The 13,816-nt window shown below is 42.7% G+C and overlaps 1 protein-coding gene across 2 annotated transcripts; it reads left to right on the top strand.

The window, feature by feature from the left end:
* Positions 1 to 127: 127 nt before the first annotated feature.
* Positions 128 to 12,640, top strand: LOC119404545 (BTB/POZ domain-containing protein KCTD9). 2 transcript variants are annotated; one of them, XM_037671083.2, is made up of 11 exons: positions 128 to 377; positions 535 to 656; positions 770 to 813; positions 1,808 to 1,883; positions 2,438 to 2,634; positions 3,502 to 3,569; positions 5,040 to 5,138; positions 5,883 to 6,032; positions 7,388 to 7,493; positions 8,343 to 8,476; positions 11,656 to 12,640. In XM_037671083.2, exons 1-11 carry the CDS (start codon positions 300 to 302, stop codon positions 11,767 to 11,769), a joined length of 1,188 nt encoding a protein of 395 aa, XP_037527011.1. In that variant the 5' UTR covers positions 128 to 299; the 3' UTR covers positions 11,770 to 12,640. The 2 variants fall into 2 exon arrangements, with proteins under 2 accessions (XP_037527011.1, XP_037527012.1); XM_037671084.2 differs by lacking the exon at positions 5,040 to 5,138.
* Positions 12,641 to 13,816: the final 1,176 nt, after the last annotated feature.

Raw genomic sequence — 13,816 nt, 5'->3', positions numbered from 1 at the left:
CTATTTTCGTTTTCATACGTACGTGCTGCGGATCTCGTATTTTGTATTTGGACATTACTTACGTAACAACATTACGAAAAGAGATAACACATACATTTTGAGGACACAAATGTAAACGGTATCAACGCATCCAAGACAATCCGATACGGAGCCATTTCCAGCCGTCGCATCGCCGCTACGCTTGCAGACAGTTTTGCTTATTTTGCAAACGACTCGTAGTTGCTGCCCCGTTCTGATCGTAACTGTTATGTCGCTTGTAAACTGAGTGAGCAGATTTCTTTACCCTTAATCTTTTATCAATGGAAAGCGAACAGCCTGCGGAAGAAAAGACTGTGCGTGTGGTTGTGTACCGAAACGGAGCAGGTCGCGATGGAAAGGTAAGCGAAACATACTCATCGTTACTTGTTGTGTACAGTTAAGACACTCTAGTAAGGAACATATGGTGGCTAATAATTGGCGACTTCATGCGCGAAGCCATGTCATGAGTGAATTGTTGATTTTGCAACGCCTTTCACATCTCCTTTTCGTCGTAAGGTGGTCCTGGTTCCTCGGACTTTAGACGAGCTGCTGAAAGCCATCAGTGCCAAGTTCGGCATTCAAGCTAAACGGCTGTTTACAAGCAAAGGTGGAGAGATCGACGATACAAGTTTAATAAGGCAAGTACCGACCTCCGCAACAAGCTACTGCGTTTCGTGTAGTGCTTACTTGCCTTACCGTTTTATTTGCATCGTTTCTTACGGTGCATTCAATCGTGCTTGATATTTTCCAGAGACGAAGAGACCTTGTTCGTCTCATCCGGCGAAAGCTTCATTGGTAAGCTATAGCGATTTATACAACGATTGAGAAGCAAGCGGACGGAGGAGCATTAAACACTTTCGTGTTCACACATCCGCTATCTGAATGTAAACAGTCCGCGCGCCATATTGTTGTTTGTGAACTTTCGAGAATGGGCCTATCGTTACAACAGCTTCGCTTCTCGTAGCAATCATCGTGGTTGCGATTGTACGACTAATCGATCAATTAACGACATAATACTTTTATATCTGGTTCACTTTCGAATCACAGTGCTACAAATTACTACAGAAACGAAGAGATAGGGCGTTGCCACTAACAACTGAATGAATCCCTATACACTGTCATAATGCATGACATTTAGGTAAGTTTCAAAAGACTTCTGTACCTGGTAGATGATGTGCTGTCTGCCAGTTTTTTGTCAAATACCATAATGGAAATGGCATGCTGAAGACGAAGATCTGCCTCCTAGGGCGTCACTACAGTATTGCATTTGCTATACTGAACCGAAACAGCCTCTGCAGAATGGCATCCTACCGCAGTATAATCGCTAGGACCTATGTGTGTGCAAATAGTTGCCATCAGAGTCAGCCAACCTTGTTCCTATGCCTCTCATCCACGAAACACATCAAAAGTGGACATGCTTTTTAAACTATGTGCATTGAACATTGCATTGTTTTATTCTTGTGTGTCAACCATTGTGCTTAAGCATATATGTCTGTCGCATGTAGAAGTAACGGACCATCCCTACCACTTAAGATTTTTCAATAGCGTCATCGGGCATAACATCATGGCACGATGACTATCAGTTTTTGCTTCCCTTTGAAACGATGATGTCTTTTATAGCTCATAAAAATGCTAGGATTTGCTACTGTTGCTAAAAAGTGAGTACATATCACGTAATCTGGAGATGACACAGTGCAGCTCGCAGACTTAAAGCAAACAGTAGAGGTCTACTTCAGCTTGTTATTACTGCGTGTGCGCACGTGCATATTTATAGACATCTTATTTGCAGCTCCACAGTGCCTGGCCCCTGAAAAGCCAGACTGGGTATTGCTCAACGTTGGTGGAAAGCACTTTGCCACTACAAGGTACCCTTCTGTTGTCATAGTAGCTGTCTCTTGCAAGAGATATCTCTTTTTTGAGTTGACAATGTAAAATTGACAAACAAATACTTTTTACTCCATAAAAATATAATTTCCATTGCTTACGTATACTTGTGTAGCATGTGCACAAGTAAAGCAAGAAGTTTTCAGAGTCAAAATTTAATAATAAACTTTCAGTAATTTTACGAGTATATTTAGTATACCGAAGGAGGTCCCATAGCCAAAGACTGTATCGGTACTAGGCATCTCCACCTAGATTGAAGAGATTTAAAAGGGGGTCTGGCCCCATGTGAAATAGCGATTCACCAAAGTAAGCAATTTCATTCGCATTATGTAATTTCAATGTATGACACCTGCTTCTTGTTCACCACAAAACAATGTAGAAGGTTTTGAGTTGGAATGATTTCCAAAATAATCTATGCAGTGTGACACATTCCTCGCATGGGGATTGAATTTCCTAGCAGCACTGCCGTAGTTATTTGGTATTTACTGCGTAAGAATCTGTGGCTCAAACTAAAAAAAATTTCCTGTCCTTTCAGGAGCACATTGGTTTCCAAAGAGCCCCATTCTATGCTTGGGCGTCTGTTCAGTGAAGGTGCTGATGGAACGGTATGGCCAAGTGCCAAGGATCACCACGGGGCTTACTTGGTTGATCGAAGCCCTACCTACTTTGAACCATTGCTCAACTACCTTCGTCACGGGCAGCTTATTCTCGATCGAGGGGTTTCACCACGGGGTGAGTGCAACGACATGTGATGTTGAGATTGTTGCACTCGTGAACATCAGGAATGTGCAGATATTCAAAATTTTGAATATGTAATTGAATAGTTGGTTCAGTTCAGCAATTCACTCTTTGAAATTGTAGAATACCATTAATTTCTTTCAAGCACACAAGGTGCAAAAACACATATTGTAGTCTAGTGAGACGAAACAATGGTTGTGTTGACTGCTCCAGATGATTCTGCAGTTGTTGCTCAAAGGTGCCACTTTCTGAGCCGTAGAGTAGGTCACTCCTGCTCAGTAATTTCCAGTCATTGAATAAGACTGGCTTTTTTAACAGACTAACTACTCATTTGTTCTTATTTATTGTTTGGCTAGCGTCACCTTGCTTTCATATCATTCTAAAACTGTGTATACTGCTTTAGCGTTACACTTTTATCTTCCAGTTGACAAAACGCAGTAAGTGCATCAGGCAACATGCTGTTTCCTTGTTTCATTACTATCACTGCAATAGTCCTCTATGTGGTTGAAAACAGTTACATATTGGTTACAAACTCCTTAGTTACTCCATGTATTTGTGAATGGCATCACATTCACAAATACATATCAGTGTATACATAGGCCTACAATAACTTTGTGCGAATATCATATTTCATGTTGCTTTAGAAAGAAGATATTCAATGTGATATTTGGTGATTGCTTTTCTCTAATTTAATTTAGTCAATTAGGATATTCCACTATTCAAAATGTCCTGTCTGTTCTTTTTTAGTTACTCAACTTCCTTTCTGCTCATCTATCTCTTGTCCAATGAAAACATTTGTGCATTTTACATTTTCATTTACAAATACAGAAATCATTGTTAATACATCATGTTACATTACAGGTGTCTTAGAAGAAGCAAAGTTTTACGGAATTGAATCTGTCATTCCAGAGCTGGAACGGATTAGTCAGGTAAACAGCATTCTATTTGAGATATGAAGCAATCTATGTGTTGCCATAGACATTACAACTCAATCAATGCTGCAACATGCCTTTGTGCCATGCTTTGCAATATATTCACACTGTTCTCGTGACATCTTGCCATATGTTGTCACATGGAATTCACTATTCAGCACATGAGGCAATCTCACGTCTACAACACCAACACTACCGTAAAATGCCAAGCAAGTGCCCCCACCCGAGCAAGCGCCCCCCTCCCTTTTTCGGGAGATCTCGAATAAGCGCCAATGACCAAGCAAGTGGCCCCCCCTCCCCCTCCTCCCCTGCGGCCACTTTTTTTTTCAAGACGAGCATCGCTTGTGTAAAAAGAATCATAAGAATCAGTACACTGAATGCGTATCTAATGTTGTTTATGAAATTCCGTTGTCATGTGGCCAGATGTATATTGGTCAAACCGGTCGCTGCTTCAATGGTTTGACAGTGACCACGGGGAATAAAAACAGTAAATAAATAAACCATTTCATGAGAAACATGGCTGGGCATTTTTTTTTTATTTTGAGCGGCTCTCCCGCCGCCATCTTGAATTTCGGTTCGGGACCGAGCAAGCGCCCCCCCCCCCCCCTCCAAATCTGGTCGGAATATCCTTCATTGTAGGGGGGGTGCTTGCTCGGCATTTTACAGTGTAATCCTATGAAATGCACCAGCATGTTTGGTTTGTACTTTGATGCATAGTGGATTTTCCCAAGATTTAATAGTGTCATTTTGATTCAGGCGATAATTGTTAGCTCTGTTGCTGTGCTTAATTTGGACTATAGTATGCGTATGTTATACAGTAAAAGCGCGTTAATTTGACCCCCATTAATTTAAAAAATCAGATAATTCGGACGAGTTTTTCAGTCCCGGCAAGCATATGTGCTTGCATCAAACTCTCGTTGATTCGGTCACATTTGACCGCAACCCGGTTAATTCGGAAAATCCTCGGAGTGTGCCAAGCACAAATTGCCGCACATGTGCGACGCAAAGGAGTGAAAATGGCGTTCACGAAAAACCAAAACGGCTGCGGGCCTTCAGAAAGGCGTGGTCGCGTTCCATGATTGTGCATTAGCAAGCCAGGTTTATTCAGCAGCAGCAGTTCCGTTTCAACTCAGCAGTTTCGTTTCAACTCTGGGCGTAGGTTGTGCGCGTGCCTTCAGAACTGCATGGACACTATGATCATGTCTTTAGCGACCACGGTTTCGTCCACAGCAGATGCGGCACTCAGTAGCTTCGTTTTGACTTTATATTAGCTATATACATATATTTGACGTTATATACATGTTTGCAGTTCCACCAACAGGGAGCTTGTCTTCGTACAGGGTTCTTGCTCTGCGTCTGCACTACTTGCCCCTGAAGTTGTCAGTGCTAGTTAGCAATACATTTCTGGACCTGCTGACTCCTTGGTCACTCATGTAAAATTGTTGTTTCACCACCCTGCCCCAACAGCAGAGTGAGTGCGATCCTGGTGACTGCCTTCCACTGACAAGACAAGATGTCATTCGCGTCCTCACCAGAACGTCCCACCTGTCGGAACTGCGATTTCAGGCAGGTATAGCATGTGCCAAACCATTGCTTTTGGAATGTACCCCATTTCCCAGTTGGCGGTGACGTACTTGCGGTCTTACACTTGCTGCATGACTGCAAAAGAAGTGGCGCGTCAATAGACGCCACTAACTTTTGAAGCCATTGTCATGTGCCTGCATTTAATGTTGGACCATTCTGGAATAGCACAACCACTTCGTGTTACCACTACAATCACCTATGCCTGCCAGCCTTATGCACGCAAGCCTATGCGCACCTTGCACATGTCAGGCAGAGATCAGTTTCTGTGTGAAGGCTCACAGATGGCCAGAGTGGCAGTAAGGATAGGAAATAGTAGCATGATGCTGAAACCTGAACATTGATGCATTTCTGGCACTTAATCGAAATAGAAAAAAAAAAACATGCAGAAACGGAAAGAAAAAGGAGCAGTGAGAATGTTGCACCAGCGTTCTTACTTCTGCAAATGCATCAAAGTTCAGTATTGCAACTAGCCCAGCAAGCTCCTTTAAATGCTGAAACCCTTATCATATGGCTTGTATAATTCAGTCAGTTGAAAAGAAATGTTTTTCATGTAATCCTTCCATCTTCAGCGCACTGGAAAGCAGAAAACAACAGGGAACCAATTTTTTTTATATATGTTATCCACGAGGTTCATTGCAGGAAATGTATAAGTGATACAGCATGAAGCACCACACATCTTACTGCACAGATTGTTCTGCAGTAAGAATAAAACTGCTTACACTCTAGGGTGTGGATCTGTCTGGCGCTGACCTGTCCCGGCTGGACCTGCGGCACATCAATTTCAAGTGGGCCAACCTGCGCAAGTGTCGCCTAACGTGGGCCAACCTCAGTTACTGTTGCCTTGAGCGTGCTGACCTCACCCTGGCCAACCTTGAGGTGAGCAAGGGGGCCCGCATCTTCAGTTTATTAGTTTACACTCACGATACACTGCATTCTCCAGCAGGATACTAAAAGCAGGAATGAAGTAATTACAAAACATGTTTAAAGTGCCATAGGCAGCACTGTTAGACACAAGCAACCAAATGAATCGAACTGACAGTTAGGCCAGGGAAAGCACAGAGGATGTTAATTGTTTTGTGTCACTATAGCGTAGTATTTATGACATAAATTGAAATGAACTGAAGTGGACGAAAAATCACCAGTTCTGTCAGTGTAATCTGAACCCACAACCTTCGAATGTTGTGGGTTCAGACCCCACCGACAGAACTGGTGATAACGCTTCCGATGCTCTACCACTGAGCTCAGTGGTAGAGCATCGGACACGTTATTCAAAGGTCGCAGGTTCAGTGCCTGCCAGCAGCAAGTTATCTTTTCGTCCACTTTACTTTCTTCACACTTTATCCTAATTACAATGAATAACATCCCCTATACTTTCTTTGGCATTATTGTCTGTTAGTTCTCTATAATTCAGCAGTTTTGTAGTATATGCACACAGAGCCATGAATTTCCTTGTGTATGTCATGTTTTACAGTCATTCATTTAATCTCCTTGCGTAAAGTGATGAATTCAGTAGTACTGTAATATATTTGCATAGCGAAATGTAGTTCTATGTGTAAATCATGTTTAGCATTGTGATTTTTTTTTTCGCATCACGTGAATTGCGATGTGCAGTTCCAACTTGCCTGCTTGCACATGTTGTAACATTCACAGAATGACATTGCTAAATAAGTGTGTGTGCTTTAAGGAGTATTCAGACGGGGGAGAAATGCTCGGGGGGTAAAGGCGGAGCCTAGTGACGTCAGCTCGCGAGGAAAAGTCTCCACAAATGCCCCCCACTCACACGGACGGGGCGAACGGAGGGGGAGACCAGTGTTACCAGACTACTCCTGTGGCTTGTACCGCCCGTTTCACCAGCTGCTGACGACAATGACCCCAGCTACAGATGACCCCAACTGCAGACTGGAAACCCACTGCCGCTCTCTGCAGGAGCAAGTGCAACAATGTGGCCTAACAAGAGCCCGAAATTCCGCCACATCCCCCACCGCCGGGGGATCGTTTGTCCTTTCGGGGAAAACGTGATGAATTCCTCCCCGTCTCCTCCGAGGAGGCGCGGGGGGGGTCACGCCCACTCGCTAATCCGTGACGTCGCGGTCACGTGATCCGCAATCCCCCCGTCTCCCCCCAGCATTTCTCCCCCGTCTGAATACCCCTTTACTTGCTTAAAAAAAGGATATGAACAAAAAGGATATGAGCAATGATCCAAGCTGTCACCCCTTTTTGTTGTCAATCAGGGTGCCCAACTGGTTGGAGCCAAAATGATGTGTGCCAACATGGAGGCAGCGCATTTACGTTCTTGCAACATGGAGGACCCCGCTGGTAACAGTGCCAACCTGGAAGGTAACTGGCGCATTTCACACCACCACACGTTTATGTGTTGTTCCCTCTGCAGAAATGGAAAGAGAAAGACTAGTAGAGATTATTATCAGTGCCATATTCACAGGTCAGATTATACTTGTACAAAAATGTGGTATCCTTTTCAATAAGTTTACAGCTTTCGTCTCTCTTATGGAGGACACCATGGGCGGCAGTCTCTAAACACCCTTTTTTTGGGGGACAGGTAGGGTAAAAATCAATGCTGTGATACCGTAGCAAATCACTTTGTACATTCAATTCACATACACTTGGAACACTCAAGTAGCATACAGTGGCAGCGCCTAAACCTATATATTCAGTACTACAACAATGCATTTTAGTAGAGCTTGAGTTAAGGACACGGTACTGGCTCATTGCCAGTTGGGAATTTGATTAAACACTATAGTGATGCTGCAAGTAAGACATACAGTGGTTTGGATGCTACTGCATAGCACAGTCTCGGAGAAAATTTTGAATTTTTAATAACTTGCAATGCTGCTAAAATTTACTCTTAGGTTCATCCACAAGAAACAATTTTTCGCTGGATTTTCGCCATCAGCATGCAATGAATTCATTGACAGCTCTCAATTACAAGGTGCTCTCAGCTTCGACATATTTCTAGCACTAACCAGATTCCAACTAGTCACTGTCTTCCGCCTAGAACGTAACAAGTGTAGATGTGTGGCACGTTACATGCGTTTTCTGTTCTGTGCTTCAGCTTGAAGCACAGATCACTGTACACGCACACACATATTGCCGCACACATGCTAACACATTAAAAGTGCTGCACATATCTTGGCTTGCAATTCATTCAGTGTTGTTGGTGTGTTTCAGGTGTGAATCTGAAGGATGCAGATCTGGATGGCAGCCAAATGGCTGGGGTGAACCTCAGAGTTGCAACCCTCAAGAATGCCAATCTGCAGAACTGCCATTTGCGCCAAGCCATTCTTGCTGGTGCTGATCTCGAGGCATGTCATTCTTGCATTATCAATTATATATTGCAATCATTGTTACCTCTCTTCTGTGACATTGTGTCGTTGTCATCATATGGTTAATTTGTCCACTGCTCTCTGTTAAAACTTGCACACGTAACTGACCAGAAGCCCAGCACTGCAAACTGAAATCAAAATTTTAGATCAAGCTACAATTGCCAAGCTTATTAAAACATTTCAACATGATTTGACACGACAAAGTGTTAACTCACCGGAGAAGACAGAAACAATGTTATAATTTTCCTGTACTGTTGGTGGGGCACTGAAATATTTTTCAGACATAAGTTGTGCACACTAACTGGCCTGCCTGTCAGCTATAATGAAAACCAGACAGTGCTGGTGGCAGGTGGGACATTGCTCAGTCTTGTTTAAATAATTCATTTTGTCCTTGTCATCTTGTTTTTTACTGATCTACAACATCATGCGTACATACTAATTGGCTGCATTCTATCACAGATATCAGATCAGACCTGCCAGATAACTTAAAAGAGGGCTGTTGTTCTGCAGGTTTGCTCAGTAAGACAGAAAGACAATGTAAATAAGTTGAGCGGCTGTGACAGAAGATGCACTGAATAAATCACCGAGCTCTTCAGTGAGGTAGATTTCCAACTGTGACAAGCGATCTCAATTTCCACTATAGTGCAATCATAAATGCTAATTAACTGAATTAAGCCTTTATATTGATCTGTGAAAGAAATGCAAGTGAAGGTCACAATATTTTACCATTCCATTGCTCTGCCTTTAACCACTGCCTTTGAAGAATGATACCGCTTTATAGAATGCAAAATGGCATATATTAACAATACTACAAAGTTTATTTGCCCAAACGATAAATGAACAATGCAAAGGATTAGGTGAAGCATACGGTAGACCAACACAGCATTGACTGACCACTATAGTGTGTAAGTTGACACCAGTGACTGTGCAGCGCTGACAAAATGAATAGAATGTCACACACAAGTGCTAAACTTAAAGGGGCCCTGCAACATATTTTCAAGTAACCATTGAATGGCTTTATTAAAGGAGTTTATTGCCTCAAATATCAACTGCCGCAAAAATTTTTCGAATCCGTGGAGTAGGAAAGGAGTTACAGAGATTTGTCGCATGCTGTCGCAGCCCGATCTCGCGGCGAATATGAGACGCCGTTGTTGAGGGCTCCGGGTAATTTAAACCACCTGGAGTGCATTGGCGTGCACAGAAATTGCACAGTACAAGACGTCTACAATTTTGCTCCATCGGTATGCTACTCGGGATTTCAAGAAACGCCTAATATAAGCTTCCGCCATTATAGTGAGTGAAAGATGTTCTTGGGTACCGTGTAAGGAAAGCAACTGTAAACTGCCTAGATTAGTGTATATAAGATGTGCGCGCTGGTATCTAGGGAAACATTCCGAGTATGCAGCTACGCTCGCATGCCCGTAGACTGGCCAACGCGACTTGTGAGTCATTAATATCTCAGGAGCTGTTTTTCGTGCATTTTAAGTGCTGGATGCGGAGCGACTCTTAACCCAGGGCAAACGCCGTTGTTGATGCGCCAGACACTAGTGGTGATGCGCCAGACCATAGAGACACTCGTTTCCCCGAGTGGCGGTGGCGGTGACTCGGGGAAGAAGGGTGGGACAAAGAACCTTGTTGTTTTGAACACGAAAACGTAGTGTAGGTTGGGTGCAGTTGCCTGCCGAGGCGTCAACATGACAGCTTTAATTTATGTAACGCTGCCCAGCCTGGCGTATTCCTCCCAGAAGCAGCTAGAGCACGTTTTTTTTTTTCATTGCATTGTGCAATAGATGAAGTTTGCAGGAGACTTGCTACTTTTACTCAACAGCCCTAGCTCGTATGCAGTTGATGTAGACTCAACCAAAAAGTTTCTGCCATGCGTTTTTCTCCACTTTATGCAGGTATTATATTTTGTGGTTGTTCTTTGAAATGCAAAAATGAGATTGCGTGGTTAGCACTGCGTGCGTACATGAAATAGCCAGCTATGACTAATTATATTTTATATTGCCCTGCAATCATTTCGCAAGAGTGTTACGCGCGTAATTCACCGAAAGTAGGCACAGTACCGGTGAAAGTTGTGACACTGAAAGAAGTTCCTAAAACATTCTCTAGAAAATATCTTGTGTGCGGCAGGTATCTTCACAATAACCGAAGGTTGGACAGTGCCTCCTTTATGCTCAAGGCATAACTAGCTGAAACGGGCCGGGCCGGGCCCAAACCTTTCGGGCCCGGGCCGGGTACGGGCCACATTTAAGAATACCGGGCCGGGCTCGGGCGGGCCGGAGCATGGCGTTTTCGGGCCGGGCCGGGCCCGGGCCGGAAAAATCGGCCCGTGCAGTGCTCTAGTGGTCGCGTTCCATGATTGTGCATTAGCAAGCCAGGTTTATTCAGCAGCAGCAGTTCCGTTTCAACTCAGCAGTTTCGTTTCAACTCTGGGCGTAGGTTGTGCGCGATATCTGATATCTGTAATTGCTTTCTCTGTTCTCTCGTCCCGACAAGCACGCTGAATGCTAAGCAGAGAGGGATGGCACGGGGGAAAGAAGTTACATCACGCGCATGTCATGACCTTGAGCACTGTTTCTTTTTTTTTTTCATCAAATGTGCGACTTACTTTCAATGTGGTAGTGAGTGCGCGGGCACGTGGCGGCCTCCCGTGGCAGCCACGGTAACTATGCAGCTCACGATGCTTAAATCAGCCAGTAGCCATGAATTTGAGTATATGGTACAGTTCTCTGGGTATATGGCACCATTTGTAGAGAGAAGAGAGAGCAATTTCTAGCTGAATTTGACAATTGTAAATTCCAGGCCGCGTGCTTCACTATAATGTTTGGCTCGCATGTTCTCAGGAGCCTCAGCTATTGATCGGCAGCGTTTTCTTTCATGCTGAAAAAGTGTTGCAGGGCCCCTTTAAGTTTAGACACGAACTGCTGTACGTTTATACTGTTGTGGCATGTTCTTTATGCATTAACACTTTCTGCAAGGCAATGGCACAGGACTTTTTGATGGATCACTGGTAGTATAGTGGTGCATCTGTGTTCTATGCGATACTGTGACATTCCGGCAGGCTCAGCTTTGGTGCAGTTGCTGTCTATGCAACAAAGGTCACAGGCATATAAGCGTGGACTAGCATTCAATGTCAGTCACAACTGACCTTGCAGAACTGCAACCTGTCTGGAAGTGACTTACACGAAGCAAACCTCCGTGGTGCCAACCTCAAGGATGCCGTCATGGAGCTGATGTTAACACCACTGCACATGGCTCAGGCCATCTGATGACTGCTGTCCGTGTGTGTGTGTGTGTGCATGCACTTGCCAAGCAACCATGCATTTTCCCGGTGGACGGCTATCTTCCTCACTGTGGTGAATTTGTTATCAGGTGGCCTCTGAAGGCATTACCTAATCTGCTTCAGTCTGTTATCACTGGCGTGTTGCCTACTAGATACCAGCTACTTCGTGTGGACTTGGTAACCTAAATTTGTGTGTTACATTTGTTTTTTTGCTTAGCTTTCTTTTTTTCTTTGCTTCCATTGCTTTGAGTTGTTGACCTTTGTAATAGCAATAACCACAGAAAGTTGCAAGAAGTTTAGTTAATGTACATTTGTTATGGACCGGTCCTTGTGGCATCCTTGTCATGTAGACAAACATGCAAAATATATTCAAAACTCTTTGCTTGTATTCTTTCTGAGTAAGTACAAAGTCAGGGGGGTATTTAACCAACTATACATATTTTGTTAAAGATGTTTTTAATGCATAGCACATGCTAGCAGGAATATTTTCAGAATAACTATATTCAGCTAGCCTACATAAATTAATGTTAATTTGTGTGAATGGGGATGTGCAAAAATACGACTTCTTTAATTTTTATTTTATTGCAAGCACAGTTGTTCTCTCTTCCCTCATTTTGCAGTGAAGTGTGAACTGCCCTGCAATTCTAGCTTAGACATACAAGCACTTAACATTTCTTGCGTAGACTGACACACTGTGCTTAGACTTCTCGTGCATTTTATTTTGAGAACCTGTACACTTGGTGACTTGGCTACTGCCAAACTTATGTTATTCTCTTGTATCATACTGTAAGCAGCCAGGTGTCTTGTCCTCACTGTAAAATTTCTCTGTAATAAATTTATAGCCTTTCGTGTTTTCAGTCCTTACACTGCAATAACTTTCTGACCAGTGTTTACAGCACATGTGCACACCTGCCTAATACCATGTGGGTCATTCCATGCCAAACGTCCCAGCCATTTTGGCAACTATCTCAAATGTATTGAAAAAAAATTGTGCCGATTTATTACGTTGAAAACAGTGAATTGCTAGAATATTTAGGAGAGAAAAAATTTTTTGGTCTTGTGGGTGCCTTCCAAATTTACCAGAATGTCATCTGGGTGTTGTTTGTAAGAAAATTTATTCTGAGAGTATTGTTTCTTGTTTTAATACCAAATTTGGTTTACATATTATCTAATGGTGTTTGTGTAAGCTGTTTAAAGCACGATAATATTAGTACAATTTTTCTGCCATATACGCCTCCAGGAATTTCGCCAAAATGTTCTATGTTTGCATTTTTTCCATTGCGATATTGCGCCTTGTATGAATATACGAGTAATTAATACTTACTCTACAGAAGGTATATTTTGCGATAAAAATATTTTCAGCCCCCTCAAGTTTCTAAACATTACGTGAAAAAATCACGAATTTCAGAAAATCGTCGTTTTGGTCCACATTGAGACGCAATTTACACCACGTGGTGCTCCAACTAAAAATCGGCTTTATACCTCAATCGAAAGCAACTAAAGAGTTCTTCTTACATGGCAAGTTTTATCATTACAGTTTTCGTTTTAAGGAAGAAGATAATTTTTGATGTTCCCCATTGACGGCAATTGGGAATATCAATAAGGAAGCTGCCATGTGACCAAATGGGGAGATAGCCATCAATGGGGAACATCAAAAATTATTTTCTTCCTTAAAACGAAAATTGTAATGATAAAACTTGCCATGTAAGAAGAACTCTTTAGTTGCTTTCGATTTAGGTATAAAGCCGATTTTTAGTTGGAGCACCACGTGGTGTAAATCGCGTCTCAATGTGGACCAAAACGACGATTTTCTGAAATTCGTGATTTTTTCACGTAATGTTTAGAAACTTGAGGGGGCTTAAAATATTTTTATCGCAAAATATACCTTCTGTAGAGTAAGTATTAATTACTCGTATATTCATACAAGGCGCAATATCGCAATGGAAAAAATGCAAACAAAGAACATTTTGGCGAAATTCCTGGAGGCGTATATGGCAGAAAAAATGTTACTAATATTATCGTGCTTTAAACAG

Source organism: Rhipicephalus sanguineus, chromosome 9 (assembly GCF_013339695.2).
Source record: "Rhipicephalus sanguineus isolate Rsan-2018 chromosome 9, BIME_Rsan_1.4, whole genome shotgun sequence".
Taxonomy (NCBI): domain Eukaryota; kingdom Metazoa; phylum Arthropoda; class Arachnida; order Ixodida; family Ixodidae; genus Rhipicephalus; species Rhipicephalus sanguineus.
This window is presented reverse-complemented; position numbering and strand designations above follow the sequence as displayed.